Source organism: Lupinus angustifolius, chromosome LG12, assembly GCF_001865875.1.
Source record: "Lupinus angustifolius cultivar Tanjil chromosome LG12, LupAngTanjil_v1.0, whole genome shotgun sequence".
NCBI classification, from domain to species: domain Eukaryota; kingdom Viridiplantae; phylum Streptophyta; class Magnoliopsida; order Fabales; family Fabaceae; genus Lupinus; species Lupinus angustifolius.
In genome coordinates, this window is record NC_032020.1 from 1,855,160 (window position 1) to 1,870,150 (window position 14,991).

General features: G+C 30.6%; 1 protein-coding gene across 1 annotated transcript; it reads right to left on the reverse strand.

Annotated features, from left to right (window-relative positions):
• LOC109362888 (pectinesterase 2) lies at window positions 10,865–14,052 on the reverse strand. Its single transcript, XM_019608957.1, has 2 exons — window positions 13,087–14,052; window positions 10,865–11,754 (listed from the first exon to the last, which is right to left on the reverse strand). The coding sequence occupies exons 1-2, from the start codon at window positions 13,940–13,942 to the stop codon at window positions 11,072–11,074; spliced, it is 1,539 nt and encodes a 512-aa protein (XP_019464502.1). The 5' UTR covers window positions 13,943–14,052; the 3' UTR covers window positions 10,865–11,071.

Genomic DNA, 14,991 nt, shown 5'->3' on the forward strand with positions numbered 1-14,991 from the left:
AAAAAAAAAACTTTATGCTTTTACAAGAACCTATCATAAAAATTATTTCTTCATAGTTATTCCTTAACTTTCATTATTAGTAAAATTAGTCATGGCATAAAAATAATATTAAATTATTAGCAATAAAGAATCATTTTCAACTTTGGCTCCATATCATTATTATTATATTTTAATTTTTATATATAAACATTATTATATTGTCCATTTTTAACTCTAAAATTTAATTATTATTTTCTTAATCAAATTATATTTTGACATATGATTCTTCCAGTCAACTATTCTAACTAACATGCATTGTTGCATTGATATATTTATTGTTGTTGTATGACAATGATTTCCTTATTTGCGTATTATATTAGTAATTTAATATTATTTTTATATAAAGACTAATTTCCTTAATAAATAAAGTTTAAATAATAATTATGAAGAAAAATAGTTTATAATACTTATTGCAAAACACATAAAATTTATGAAAGTTGTATATATTTTTCCACTTATATATATATCAATATCATTGTGTTAATTAATTTTAACTCTGAAATTTATTTATTCACTTTTTCTAAATCAATTTTATATTTTAATGATGGTTTACTCTAGATATCAATACTGACTAACCTTCATTCTTGTATTGCTATTGTTATACGTCTAATTACACCAATTTCCTTATTGATCTATTAGCACTTGATTAATAAATGTTAATGAAGACCAAAAAGTAGATCATTAAAGCTATTTATAAAAGACAGAAGGATTTTATCCACTTTAAGTAGAGTTGTATTATGTGTCCAAAATTTAACAGCACCTATTTCTACAACTACCCATATAAAATTAAATTTTTTATGTGTGTAATACTGAAGTCATTCATTAATATAACATCATATTATCAAATAATATCTTCGAAGTACAATACATTTTTATGGGTTTTATCAAAGTATCTTATATATGTTTAATATGAGAAAGTAATTATATATTATTATGAGATTAATCTTGCTAAAAAAATAATTATGAGATTAATGTAGTGAATACTGTTACGAGCCAAACACTTCAACAATTTAAAAGATACATGATAAAACTAAGTTATTTAAGTATTACCTGCCTTGAAGAAACGTGAGATTCCAATTTAATCGGTGCTTGTATTAATAGCTTCTTGTCTGAAGAGAAAACATTTTCCAATAAATGTATTCAATGAAAAAGTTCCAACGCTTTAAGACTGACATTAAAATGAGTTCCATTACATCCATATTCCTTTACTTCATCAAAATTATCAAAATATAATTATTTAGAATATCTATTGTTAATATAAAGATTTATATATGATTAATATATTATATATAATTAAATTGTATTACTTTTTATAAAAAAAAAATATTAATTAAATATGAATGATAAATAATATAATAATAATGTATAATACTTTCATTACATAAATACATTTTTTCTCAACTTTGATATGTATGGAAAGACTATTCAATATAGTTACAGCGTAATTTTGATATGTATGGAAAGACTATTCGATACCTTTCTATTTAGAGAATAATTATTAATTTATTTATCATTAAATATTAGATGACGACATTATATTTAGCTGGATTTACTTCAACTAATTTACAGTTAAAGTCAGGTTAAAAAAATGGCATGGTAGCATTGTGATGTTATTAACTTTGTACTTAATAATACAATATCCAATATATGATAGTGTCTCTATTTCTTTATAAGTGGCTGTTTTTATAAAAAATTTATTCCTCTTAAAATTTATTCTTAAAGTTTAAGACAATATTGATTATTTAATTATCAATTATATTTTTATTCTCTTATTATATATAGAGGACAAATAATTGTAAAAAGAAGAATCAGGAATGACAACAGAAAAAAAAATGTATTTAAAACTCTTAGAATTAAAACTCATATATGAGATGAAGAAGATTGAGAAGAGGTATTGTAATATAATATTAAAGTGAATTGATGAAAAATACAAAGAGGAAAAACTTGTTTTATACACAATGCAAAACTTATTATAAATGTCTAACTACCTCCACTAACTAATATCCTGAATTCTAATTACAACATTCGGCCTATAACAGAAAAGCCCATATGGCAATTGAAAGAAAACAGCCCAAAAGAATGGACAATTTTGACCGAGACATGAGAAGAAAAGGACCGAGCCATGTTGGCCAGAACTGACCGAGGCACATAGCTTCTGACTGAGGGATGTGCGAATCTTGGAGGATGCTTGGCCAAGGTTCTTCTAATGGCAAAAAATACTTTTAACCCCCTCAAGTGGAACGGTGCAAATCCATGAGTCCCAACTTGGATAGGAACTGTTGAAAAGGTTTAATTGATAGAGGCTTAGTAAATGCATCTGTTAGTTGATCAAAGATTGAATGGAGAGAAGATGAACAAGACATTTCTGGATTTTATCTCTATCTACATGGCAGTCGATTTCTATATGTTTTGTTCACTCATGAAAGACTGAGTTGTATGCCAAATAGATGGCTGAACGATTATCATAGTAAACCGATGCTGGATTTTGAAGTTGAACTTGAAGATCATTGAACAATTAGTTGAGTCATTGGATTTCACAAACAAGACTCTCAAGAGCTCTATACTCAACCTCTAAAAAAGATCGACTTATTATATTTTATTTCTTGATTTTCCATGAGATGATGGATGAGCCAAGAACACACAAAAACCAGTAAGCGACTTGTGAGTATCCAGACAGCAGACTCGGTCTAAATAAGCAAAAGCATAAAGTTTGAGAGTAGAATTTGAAGGAAAAAATAATCCTAGAGATGGAGAGGATTTGAAATAATGAAAAGGCTAATAATAAAATACCTAAAGGTAAATATCATGAAATTAGAAACTTGGTTACTAATGTAAATGCTAAACACATTAAGAAGGAATAGATAACCTTCAACATACGGAGTTTGATATCCCAACATTCATGAGCCTCCTTCTCTTCCTCTCAACGCAAGCCCTATGTTACACCTCAGTTACACCCAATATCTCCTCAAATTAAGTCGTCTCCATAAAAAACTCATGTGACATTATAGTCTCACAACTCCCTCAAAAGTTAACATGACTTATTATATAGGTTAACAAAAGGATATGCAAAACACCCCAATCACATAAGCCTCATTTCAACCAACCATAGGATCATGCATTTTATTATAACTTGTCTAGCATATTCCACCTTTCTAAATATCTCACATACAAAATTGTTTTATTGAATTTGTACCATACTATGAAAATGAAAACTCTAACCCTTATAACACTTGATGACATTCATCTTCCATCCAAAGGATAATCTGGTGTCAACAACTGCAAAGAAATTCTCTACTCCAATACAATCATGAGCGACTTCATGGATTGATCCCAAGTTGATCCAAACATCATTTAAAGACTGAATGTTATGGTGCCGAGAAAGCAATAAGGCGATATTTACTACAACATGAGAATGCCCCCTGAGGACACACATTCGCATTGCTTTAATACAACTCATGCCATAAATGCTATCATTCACATATACATCACTTAACATATATCTCATACATCAATAATAATTTTCTGCATTGCATAGCATATTCCCAAGTAATCACATTCAAAACACATCTTACTTGCATAGTCATACCCAAGGAAGTCTACCAAGACTTTCTGATCCAATTAAATCACATAAACCTATCAACATTGTCAGACTAAAACGCCAAAATGTTATGACGTTGCTGGACTGAGACGCTAGCATGTTTTTCTTTTAAAAGCACATTGTCTAACTCATACATTGAAATGTTTTTTTATCAACTTAGGTTCTGGAAGTACCCCGACTGCGTTCCTAGTGCTTTTATGTCCCAAGTTCTGACGTGTGTTCTTGGCTTTACCTTCCCGAATTCTGGAAGTACCCTTACCTGCGTCTTCGATATTCTCTTATCAACCTAGGTTTCGACAGTACCCCGACCTGCGTTCTTAGTACTTTGATGTCCCAAGTTCAGGCAATATCCCGACCTACGTTCTTGGGTTTACCATCTCAAATTCTGGTAGTACCCCGACCTGCATCTTTGGTGTTCTCTTGTCCACCAAGTTTCTGATAATACCACGACCTGCGTTCCTAGTGCTTTGATGTCCTAAGTTTCGGTAGTACCCCGACCTATGTTCTTGGTTTTACTTTCCCAAATTCCAGCAGTACCCTAACCTGTGTTCCTAGCGCTTTGATGTCCCAAGTTCCGGTAGTACCCCGACCTGCATTCTTGACCATTTCTCTAACCTATATACTTAGAGGGATCATTTGATTCAATCCGAAAACATGTCTCAAATCATTGTCGGGCTTAGGCACTAAAATGTTTGTTACATCGTCGGTTTCCAATGTCATACAATCATCATACGAGGATTGTGATTGAACTCAAGCTTCAAAGTATACCCAAGTCGACTTGATCTTTCTGGTTTGCCAGTTCTATTTGTGTCTCTAAACCGCAAACCAGACCTTCGTCTCCTCTGTGGCTTCCCAAAAGGAAATTAGTATTCCCTTTCTTTACTAGTTACTTACCCCGATAACACTCAAATCATTGTTTGAATGTTACTGGATAAGTAACAAGTAAAGAGGGACAGTTGTGAATACCCAATTTCGTCCAGGGTCTTTTTTTAAAATTTCAAGGAAGTTTAGGGATTGGTTCGCGATTAAGGAACACTCACAGGACTAAACAACAAATACTTAAAACTATCCATAACCCTAAACCTAAGTGAGGCTATAAATAGCCCCACTTAGCACTAATCCTACATTAAGCAGCTTTCCCTAAATACATAGTTCAATAGCTTTTTAAAAAAAAGAAAGAGATTAAAGAATAGCAGAAAGAATAGAGTGAAAAGAAGACTTATTTTCTTCATTGAATCATCATTCAAGAGCAATAACAGCTTTGTTTCCTGCCTATTTTTTATGTTTCCTTTCACGTGTTAAAAGTCTACAGTCATATGTTCATTGCCTATTAACACCGTCATGTGTTCAAATTGCATTTGCCATATGCTCATTCTTTTCCTTTGATGTAATATTTAACCCATGTGCTTATGTTGTAATATATCCTTGTACTAATTAACTCTATTAATGAGTCTTGGTTTAAGCCAAAAGAAGGTGGGGTGTTAAACCCAAGAAATGTTTGGACACCCCACCCTTTCGTTTTTGTTATATTATTATTCTTATTTTACTTCTATTCTTTATTTTATTTTATTTATTCTGTATATATATCGTTTGTTTACTTTTAGTTATTTATTAATTGTCTTGTTTGGTACCATGAGTAATCTTTCTCATTTTTGGTTTAGGTATAACATCATAGTTGACATATTTGCATAATCATTTTAGGTTGTTGTTTGGTACTCTAATTAGATTTATCTCTTGGTGTTTGTTGCTTGATTTACTTTTATTTTTTGGTTTATTTGTTTCTTTGTCCTTTAATATTATTTTTAGTCATTTGTAAATTCGTTAAGCTATCACAATAAAATAACAAATATATATATATATATTATATATATATATATATATTTATCAATAATTCTACTTTTTTCGAGCGAAAAGTAGAGTTTAAGTAAAAATTTGGGAGATCGGTAAATGAATCTTCATTTCTCATTGAATCGAAAAGCGATAGTGGTTGTTATACTACCTCTTCTTTCTAGGGTAATGGGATTGGGGGTAGATGGTCAGTATCGTCCTTATCTTCTAAAGTTTTACCCTAACTTTTAATAAAAGATTCATTTTTGACAAATTTCCAGATAAAGTAATCAATCATTCATTAATGTTGTTTCTTGTAAATATAAAAAAGCTGTTAATAATTAATAGGTGTCATATTTATTTGAACTATCAATAAATAAATTCTTTTTTTTGAAATTATATTGAATGTGGAAAATGAAGGTCATAATCATTATTATTTTTCGGGATAAGTCTTTGAAATAGTAGATTTTTCCCATAAAAATTAATACGAATAAAAAACATTTTTTAGTTCTAATGTTAGATAATGAGTATCAACTTGCGTATTATTTTATTATCCTGTAAGTAGGAAAGCGGTGAACGGTTTTCGTACTACATCTTCTTTCTCTCTAATATGGATAAAACAATATATATCATGCCCTTATCTCATAACCCTATTTAATTAAAGTAGTGAACGATTGTCATAATGTCCCTTCTTAAACCTATCAATTGACAATTTGGGTCGTATTTTATTATCATGCTAGTAAGAAAACAGTGAGCAGCTGTCGTATTGTCTCTTCTTTCTCGCTAATATAGATAAGATGATATAAGTCAAGCACTTATCTGATTATCCAATTTAATTAAAAGCGGTGAGCGACTATCGCACTGCCTCTTCTTTTTCTTAAGAGGGTAAAATGATACGGGGTAAAGTTTATCGTCCTCTTTAACTCTATCTACTCACAACCCTCTTACATATTTCTCAAATCACTTTTCATAACTAAAATCAATCAAACACATTACATTTTCTACCAAGAACTATGTAGTCTTAATTTTCCTATTGCACCTAAGGATACTTAGGAACAAGATGAAATCTTGCCAGACACAAAGATAAAAAATAATTTTTGTTTCGATAAATAATCACTTGATTAAATAAGTTTTTGGATATACTTAGTTTTATGCGATTAATGCAGGTACCGTTTGTTAATGGGCGGACGGGGTGCTAATACCTTTCCCGATCTGTAACCAACTCTCGAGTCTAGAGATCTAGTTCAAAAGCCAAGTCTTTCCAATATTTGGGCATCGAAAGAGTTTTCTACGTTTTGACCGCAAAAACGTGGTGGCGACTTTAAATCAGTCGTGTGACCGGTGTTCGACCAAAAATCGGGGTGCGACATTAGCCTACTAGGATATTAGTTATATGGAAAAATCATATTCTTTGTAGCCTAACCACTTTAAAATCATAAGGAAGACCTTAGTGAATCATATTGTATACTATTCTTGATGATTATGAGACAATATCAAGACTAATTTTGTTGTTTGTTCAATACATGCTAATGAAAGACATACACTACTTGAGAGAGTGAGAAAAACAGTTTGAGAGAATTGTAATTCTTGATTTAATGATATATAAATTGTTTTGATGAGGTGTTATAGTAAGTGTTATAAACCTTGGTCCTGATCGGCCAGTCCGACTAGTTCAACCATGAATCGGACATCTGATTAGTCTAATCCTCTCACCAAACCAATTTTGCATCAAAATCAGATTCACTCGGTTCGACTTAATCGATTTAAAATTGGTGACTCAGATGGTTAGACCAATTGGACATCCGAGACAATAAAAAATATTTTTAAAAAAAATTATGAAAATAATGTCGTTTTGAGATAAAAGAAACTTTTAACTTATTTGTAATTTGTTACCTTATAGTATAGCAAAACTTTTGTTGTTTAATTAAAATTTAAACTTATGTGCAATTTTGTTGTAATTAAAGCATAATACATATGTTGTTTGACGATGTTTTGTACGTGTTTGTGACATTTTATAGTATTAAAATATTTTTTATTGGTTATTTAATTAGGAATGATAATGTTTTTAAATTTGAAATATAGAATTATTAAATAATGTTAGCTAACATTATGAATTCTAAAAAAAATCAATGTAAATCGAGTCAATCGGTCTAATCATTGAGTCACTCGTCCAACCAGTAACTCATTAACTCAATGCCCTAACCGAGTCATTGATCGGTCAAGTTTAATAACACTGGTTATAGTGCTTATATGACTAAGTATGAGATGCATAATGTGGACATCATTCATTGCCTTAAGTCTTGAAGTTCATTATTGTTACTTGTCAGATTGTGTGAACAACATCTATTTGAGTTGCATTCCATGATCATTGTAGTATGATTCGTATTTGTGAAATACCAAGCATATTTTTAAAAACTCTAGCTTTGAGTTTTGTTTGAGGATAAACAAACTTCTAAATTGGGGAGAGTTGTTAAGTTCCAAAATAGCATATTTGAACTATCAACTTTGTAACACTTTCACTATTTATATAACCCAAATTGTAGATTTTATGTTCTTAAATGATTAAAACTCGTTAATTTTTCAAATAGCACCTTTGAAGTGTTTGTCTAGGCTTAAACCGGAGGAATGGTCGAAAAAGCTAAGTTTTTGGGCAAAGTTCACTCGGACTCATTGTAGGAACCAAGCTCAGCAGATCAAACAACAACTTGTGCTTAGCGTCGAAGCCATGCTTAGCAGTAGAAGAACCTATGCTCAGTGCAATTCCATGTTAGGTGGATTTAATTACAAATTGCAATAATTAGTCCATGCGCTAAGAAGAAAATGGAGGAGCACTGAGCGCAAGATGTGTGCCCAGTGCAAGGTGGTGCGCTGAAAAGTCGAGCTTGGCTAGGTGAAGCTTTATGCTCAGCGCAATGCAGTGCACTGAGCGTGGAAGCTAAAATTCACACACTTTAAAGGGGGCCAATTTGGGTTTGTAAGAGAGACATGCAAATAGAACACTTTGCACTCAATTTCTCTTAGTTTTTAGGGTAGTTTAGCTTCGATTGAGGTGTAGAAGTAATGGGAAAGGTTAGAGGAGTCAATCTATGTTCTTTGAGGAGGTAATTTATTCTCATATGAGCTTAGTTTTTCTCTTTTTATCTGTGTTTAGTTACCATGATAATATGTAGGTAAACCTCTTCCTTATTGAGATTGAATGTAATATGATCTTGATGTTTACACTTTCATTTGAATTTACAATATTTCATTATGTTTTGATTTTTATCAGTTGTTGATATCCTTAATGCTTACTTTAAGATTGATCATCTTTTTGTATGAATTGTGAATGGATATATTGGAGAAATAATTATTGTAATTTTGACAATATTCAACCCATCAATTTGGTATAATTGATAGACATAGATTTATATCAATTTGTTATTTCATGTGCATTGTTTTTTAGTTGCTAGACATAGAGCTAATTCAATAACTAAATAACTCTCAAACTTGTTAACAAATACTACTAGATATAAATACATGCTTAATGGTTCATACATCTTCATCTTGTTAATGTAGTCGCTAGATAAAGCGCTCTTTTGATGAGTGACTAATATGACTAAGACATTTTGACGATTAACATATTTGTGGTGTTGCATTTAACTCAATTTTAAAAATTTAGTTACTAGACATAGAGATGTGTTTTGTGAATCATAGTTCATCATCTTATGAGTAGAGTTGTTAGCCATAGAGTTGTACTTCATGAACTACTAAGTTTACTAAGATAATAACTTTTAGTACCATTGAGGTCTTTTCTGTGAAAGAATCATTGTTAAATGAGTTAATGTTTCTGAGTCAAGTGTGCATTGATAATGAGTAGTAAAATTCAATTCCAACACATTTATTCTAAATAGTTTAATCAATTAGTTAATCAAACAAACCAACTAAAACTCTTTTAAAACCAACTTAGAATAACAATTTTTATTTAAAAGGCGTGAATTCTAGAATTCCTTTCTCTATACTTGTTTGTAACACCATTTGATTATTTCTTTACCAATTTGCTGGTTAGCAGCACTTACTTTTAATCTCATTCATATTTCAATACCTAACAAATGCCTTTGAAAATTAGGAATAACATAAACACAAAATTGTGTTTTTTTCCTCTAATAGATAGATGTTGGATTTTAACATGCAAAAAGTCTTCATAATATATTAAAAGAATTATTGTATTTAAAATATTAACCGTAGAGTTTGACTTTGTCATTTATGTCTCTATTTTTTATAACCACCAACTTAGCATTCCAAAGATTAAGGTATCACCAATATAATCTTCCAAAGAAATTTGTCATAAATTTGCACATTATAGATTAACTTTGCTATCAAGTTAGCTCATCTATTAACTATATCTTATTAGAGAGAGTAACTTGGTGACAAGTGTAATATTTGAGATTAGTATGATGACAAATTTTATTACATGACTAAGTAGGTGGCAAATCTAATCTTTAATGGACTAATATGATCTCAAATTTCTTAAAAGAACTAATTTGGTGACAAATATACTCCCCAGGTCTAATCTGATGGCAAATTTCTTTAATTGGATGATTAAGTTGATAACATATATAATCTTAAAGGAATTATTGTGATGACAAATTTTTTTGGAAAACTAAGTACAACATTCTAATCTTTGGAGAAACAAACAATTGAATTACATCACTTTCGCTAGATACTTTGTGCCACAAAATTAGGTGAATTGCATGCTTGCTCTCTTCAACGTAGATATAAGACTTACATAATTAACTAGATTATGACACATTTAGATATGTACAAATCTCTATAAAGGGATTGACCAAGACATTTTCAAAATTTTGCAATGTTAATTAGCTGGTGGTATTGAAACTTGAGTAATCAACACGAATCTTCCAAGGCATTGACGTTAAACTTATGGTATTAATTAATTAACTATACATGCATGTACATCATGCTCAAAGTTTTATATACTTGTAAATTTTTAAGTTGGAAAGTGGAAGAGGATGTCACGATCATCATTCATCACGTAGATCAACTCAAAAAAATAAAATATACTCTTCAAATTTAAATAATACGCATATAAGAGTGGACTAATCTTATCTAGATTAATAAGTCTCATCTCCAAATATGAGAAACTTGTAGCCTAGACTCTTTGGATAATGTACCCAAATAAAAATTAATTGAGTGTAATATATATGTACTATGGTTTAAAAATTTATACACATTAGTACATTATCCAGTATTAATTTATATTACTTTTTTGAAGAGTCAATAATAATAAATCATGAATGGTTGATGATGGAGTGACATATATAAAATTTATACAATAGTTGTGTATACATTATTTTTTCCTGAAATTAATTTTGTAACAAAAAACATTAATTTAATGAGAATATCTTCAAAGGAAATATGCAGCATTATTGTTATTCATATGTACCTAATACAATTAACCCACCAAGGAATACAACTTTAAGAAAAAAAATATAAATAACAACTTTAGTTATTCTTCTTGCCCTATACACAACCACAGTAAATGTTGGTACAAAACAAAGAATTTAACATGAAATAGGTAATAATCACAAGTATACAAAGTTGGAATTGAATTTAAAGCCCAGAAGTAAAAGGAACACCAGTAGCAGGTAACCATGAACTACCAGCAATAAAGTTTCCAACTGTGAATGGTGATGCCTGAGATGTAGTAGTAAGAACATGGTAACCCTTCCATGTTACCCGATTCGCGGTCGAAGAACCTGGACCTGTGTTTGCATATTCAGCATAGTATAAAGTATTCAATGCAAAATTTCCATCCCATTCCATCCAACCAGCTGGGTTTATCAAACTATCAAGGTAAGTTTTCATGAACACTGTTCTTGAGTATTCTTTCCATGGCCTCCCTAGATATGATTTTACTGAGGTTGAGCTAAAACCTGAGGCACCTGTAACCTTAGAGTTATGAATTATAATTCCGGTGTTCTGGTTCGAATCGGTTCGACCCTGAGCCGTAACTGTTATGGTTTTTTGAGGAGGTGTTCTTGCATAAATGTTACAATTTTGTATGACAACAGCTGCATTACCAAAGATAAAATCAACTGTGCCATAGATGTCACACTCTCTATAAAATTGTCTCTCTGAATGAACATATAGTGTGTCTTGGTAACCTTCAAGGCTACATTTGTAAAATACTGATAGGTCTGAGCCAGAACGTAGTGCCACAGCTTGGTGATTTGTTGCTCCTGCAGTGTTTCTAATTGTGATGTCTTGAGCAATAAATCCATCACCAACAGCAGCTGAAAAAAATAGAAAATAGTTTGTTATCTGAATACAAAAATTGAAAATAGTTTTTTTTTTGTTTCCCACAGGTATCCTCACACTGGAGGCAATTCTGTTCGAGCCTGGAAGCAGCAAACTGGAACAATATTATGATATTGCAAATAAGATGTCACATTGATAACATTTTCCCATTATTTTCTAAAATAACAGTAAACATGACTTAAAACATTAAATATAATATATTCTAAAATGCTACTGACTAAATGATAGAGAATTACTATTCAATCTTGTCATTTGTGCTTCAATTTAATGCAAAAGTTTGGATAACTTCTTTGTTAGGATAATAATTATTGAATTAAGGGTTTGACATCTACTCTTTCTGGCTTTTTTCTCTAAGGTTGATTATAAAAAACATTTTGTCACTCTTTTTGGGTAAGACTCCATATTTCATATTCTACTTTAATCTAGCTTTAGCACATGAAATATAAGATACTATATACAAGTTGTGCGTAGAGATTATTCTAATGTCAAGTGTTGATTGGAGTTTATTTACATGAATTGAATGTCTATTGAATTTTGTATAAATTTATTGATTGAGTATAATGATGGCCCCTCATTATTTAAATTATAAAAGATTATGAATGTATTTCTTTCTTGCAACTAACTGTTAAGGATATTGAATGTTACGAGCACGATACCACATTAATTAATATGTGGCCTAAATAAAAATAATTTATATAAGATATCGACTATATAAATCTTTATACTATGAGTACGTAAATATTACACTCTATAAATAATGATAATAATCTATAAAATAACTTTTGTTTGTTCCTTTATGCCACGTCTACTATAGGTTTGTTTGACATGTGTAGTTATAATATGTGGTACTTCAATTTTGAAGACAATTTCAATTCATCCACCTAATGAACTCAAAAATCAAAGTTGCGGCTAATTATATATGGTAATGTTATATTTTTCTTTTGATGGAAAAATAGCACAGAAATGTCTCCTTAACGTGTACAGAACATAGCAACTTGGTAAATGTAACAGAATCCTCTCCATTCACCTAATTAATAATTAAAAACATCATCTCATTAAAAAAAATTCAAAAACTTTTTTTCAATTTTTTTTTATTAGAAGCAAAGTCATCTTGAGAACATGATTAGTGGAATAGTGGGCAAAAAGATTTAACATCCAGAAAAGTAAGATAATATATTTTAACTAACAAAAAAAAAAGAAAGATCATACACATGATTTTTTAATACAGTTTTCACATTAATTAATCATAACCCAGTTATTAGTTAATAAAATAGTAATATATAATAGTTGTGCGAAAATTTGCTTACCAACAGTGGCAGATTTGAAAGTTGTGCTACCACCTCCAACGCTTTTGCTACCTGTGATAATTGTCTTGCCAATACCATCTCCTACCAACATGATATTCTTTCCACTTATCTCAACTTGTTCATTATATGTACCTGTTTTCACATATATAATATACCTCGTACTACTACTCTTTGGGGCAGCATCAATTGCTGCTTTTATTGTCGTATACTTGCCTGAACCATCTTTAGCAACCACAACATTAGCCTTAGAAGCAGCAGAAGATGATTGCAAAAGTTTCCGGTCACCGGGTTTTACCCATGTTGGGAACCCATCTTTGTAACTTTGTTGTTGGTCAGGAACCTTGTTCAAAGACAAGGTGTTGCTTATCAACTTAGTAACATTATTGGACAACAAGGGTAACACATAATCTGAAACACCAAGGTCATAGAACCCTTCTTTGCATGTCTGAAGGTTTGTTAGAGCTGTACTGAGCCATGTTTGAGCATCAACTTCTGTGCACTTTGTGTTAGGGTCTATGGTTTTGTTGAGTTTTTGAATTGTGTACTCATAGAGTTCAATACAATCAGCCCATGCAGCTCTTTCTTGTGAGTTACGGCACTTAGGGCCAAGTGAGTGAGTGTTTTCTTGGCCTTTTTGTGCTCTATCTAAAGCAAGTTGTAAGGACACTTTAAGAAAATCAGACTTGTTTTTAATGGGTTTGTTGAAAGCATTATTGCTCAAATAATACTCACATGGTGTAGGGTTAGGGGTTTGGCTACACCATTTTTTGATGTCACTCAATGAGTAACCAGAAACAATAGAGGAAAATAAAAAGGGAACGATTACAAGTGTTATCATCAAGTTAAATGGTGCCATTGTTAGGATAACCTATGGCTTGAAAATGATTTTGGGATCAAGAATTGGATGGTGAGGACAAACTTAGAGAAGTTTTTTATGTTTTCTTGTGAATGGGTGAGTTTTAATGTCCTAAACTTGATGCATTTATATAGACATAGTCAAGGATATAATAGTTTGCTTGTTGGACAATTAAGCCTGTAAACTATGAAACTGCTCACCATGTCTTACTTTTCAGATAACAGTTTTTTCATATTTTAGTATGAGCAATTGAGCAGCAACTTTTGAAATTAACTAATAGTAGCATTTAAGAGGGACCAATGTTTTAGAACACGGAGGAAAATTTAGTATAGGATAATTATTTTGGTAAAGTTTAGTAAAGGATAATTTGTGTCATTCAACTTTTAGAGGATCACCTACTTTTAAGTCTGTCTTTATTCTCTATTCTGATTAATCAAAATTTAGTTATTAATATAAAAATATTATTTTTTATTTTAAAAAAATTCTTTCTATTCATATGACAATTTTCAATTGATATAAGGGTGGTGATCTTTGTTGTTAGCCAAGATGCTGACTTTGCCAATGACGCAACAATCATCCAATAAAACGCGTTATGTATATTTATTTGTATTCATGCATACATGACCAGCTTTAAGGGATTAGAGGAAGCGTTCCGTGACATGGTTTATAATTTAATGTGTTCAAACTATATTTTCTAATTTTAGTTGCATAGTTCTTAATAAAAAAAATTAATTTTCTAATGTCTATTGATTTTATTCTTTTATTAAATTTGTTATGTTATCAACTATTATTACTATAGATTTAAGAAGCAGATGTTTGCATAATATTACTTTACCCTCCAATGATCTATGTTGCTTGTTTATAGGATAACATTGTGTATTGGAAGCACATCTGCATGTACTATTAGTCTGTAATTGATTGAAAAAATATATTTAAATTAAAAAATTAATAAATAGTAATTTATTTGGTCGATTACAGCTGATGACACATGCAGTGACACAAGTGAAATCTCATTTATTGTACGGTCATTTTTTTAATACCAAGTTTAA

Bases quoted from the DNA above. Each gene is read 5' to 3' on its own strand.
- LOC109362888 (XM_019608957.1), bottom strand. From the start codon at position 13,942: ATGGCACCATTTAACTTGATGATAACACTTGTAATCGTTCCCTTTTTA. The intron at 11,755-13,086 runs GTAAGCAAATTT...TATTTTTTTCAG, and splicing joins TTTCAAATCTGCCACTGTTG to CTGCTGTTGGTGATGGATTT.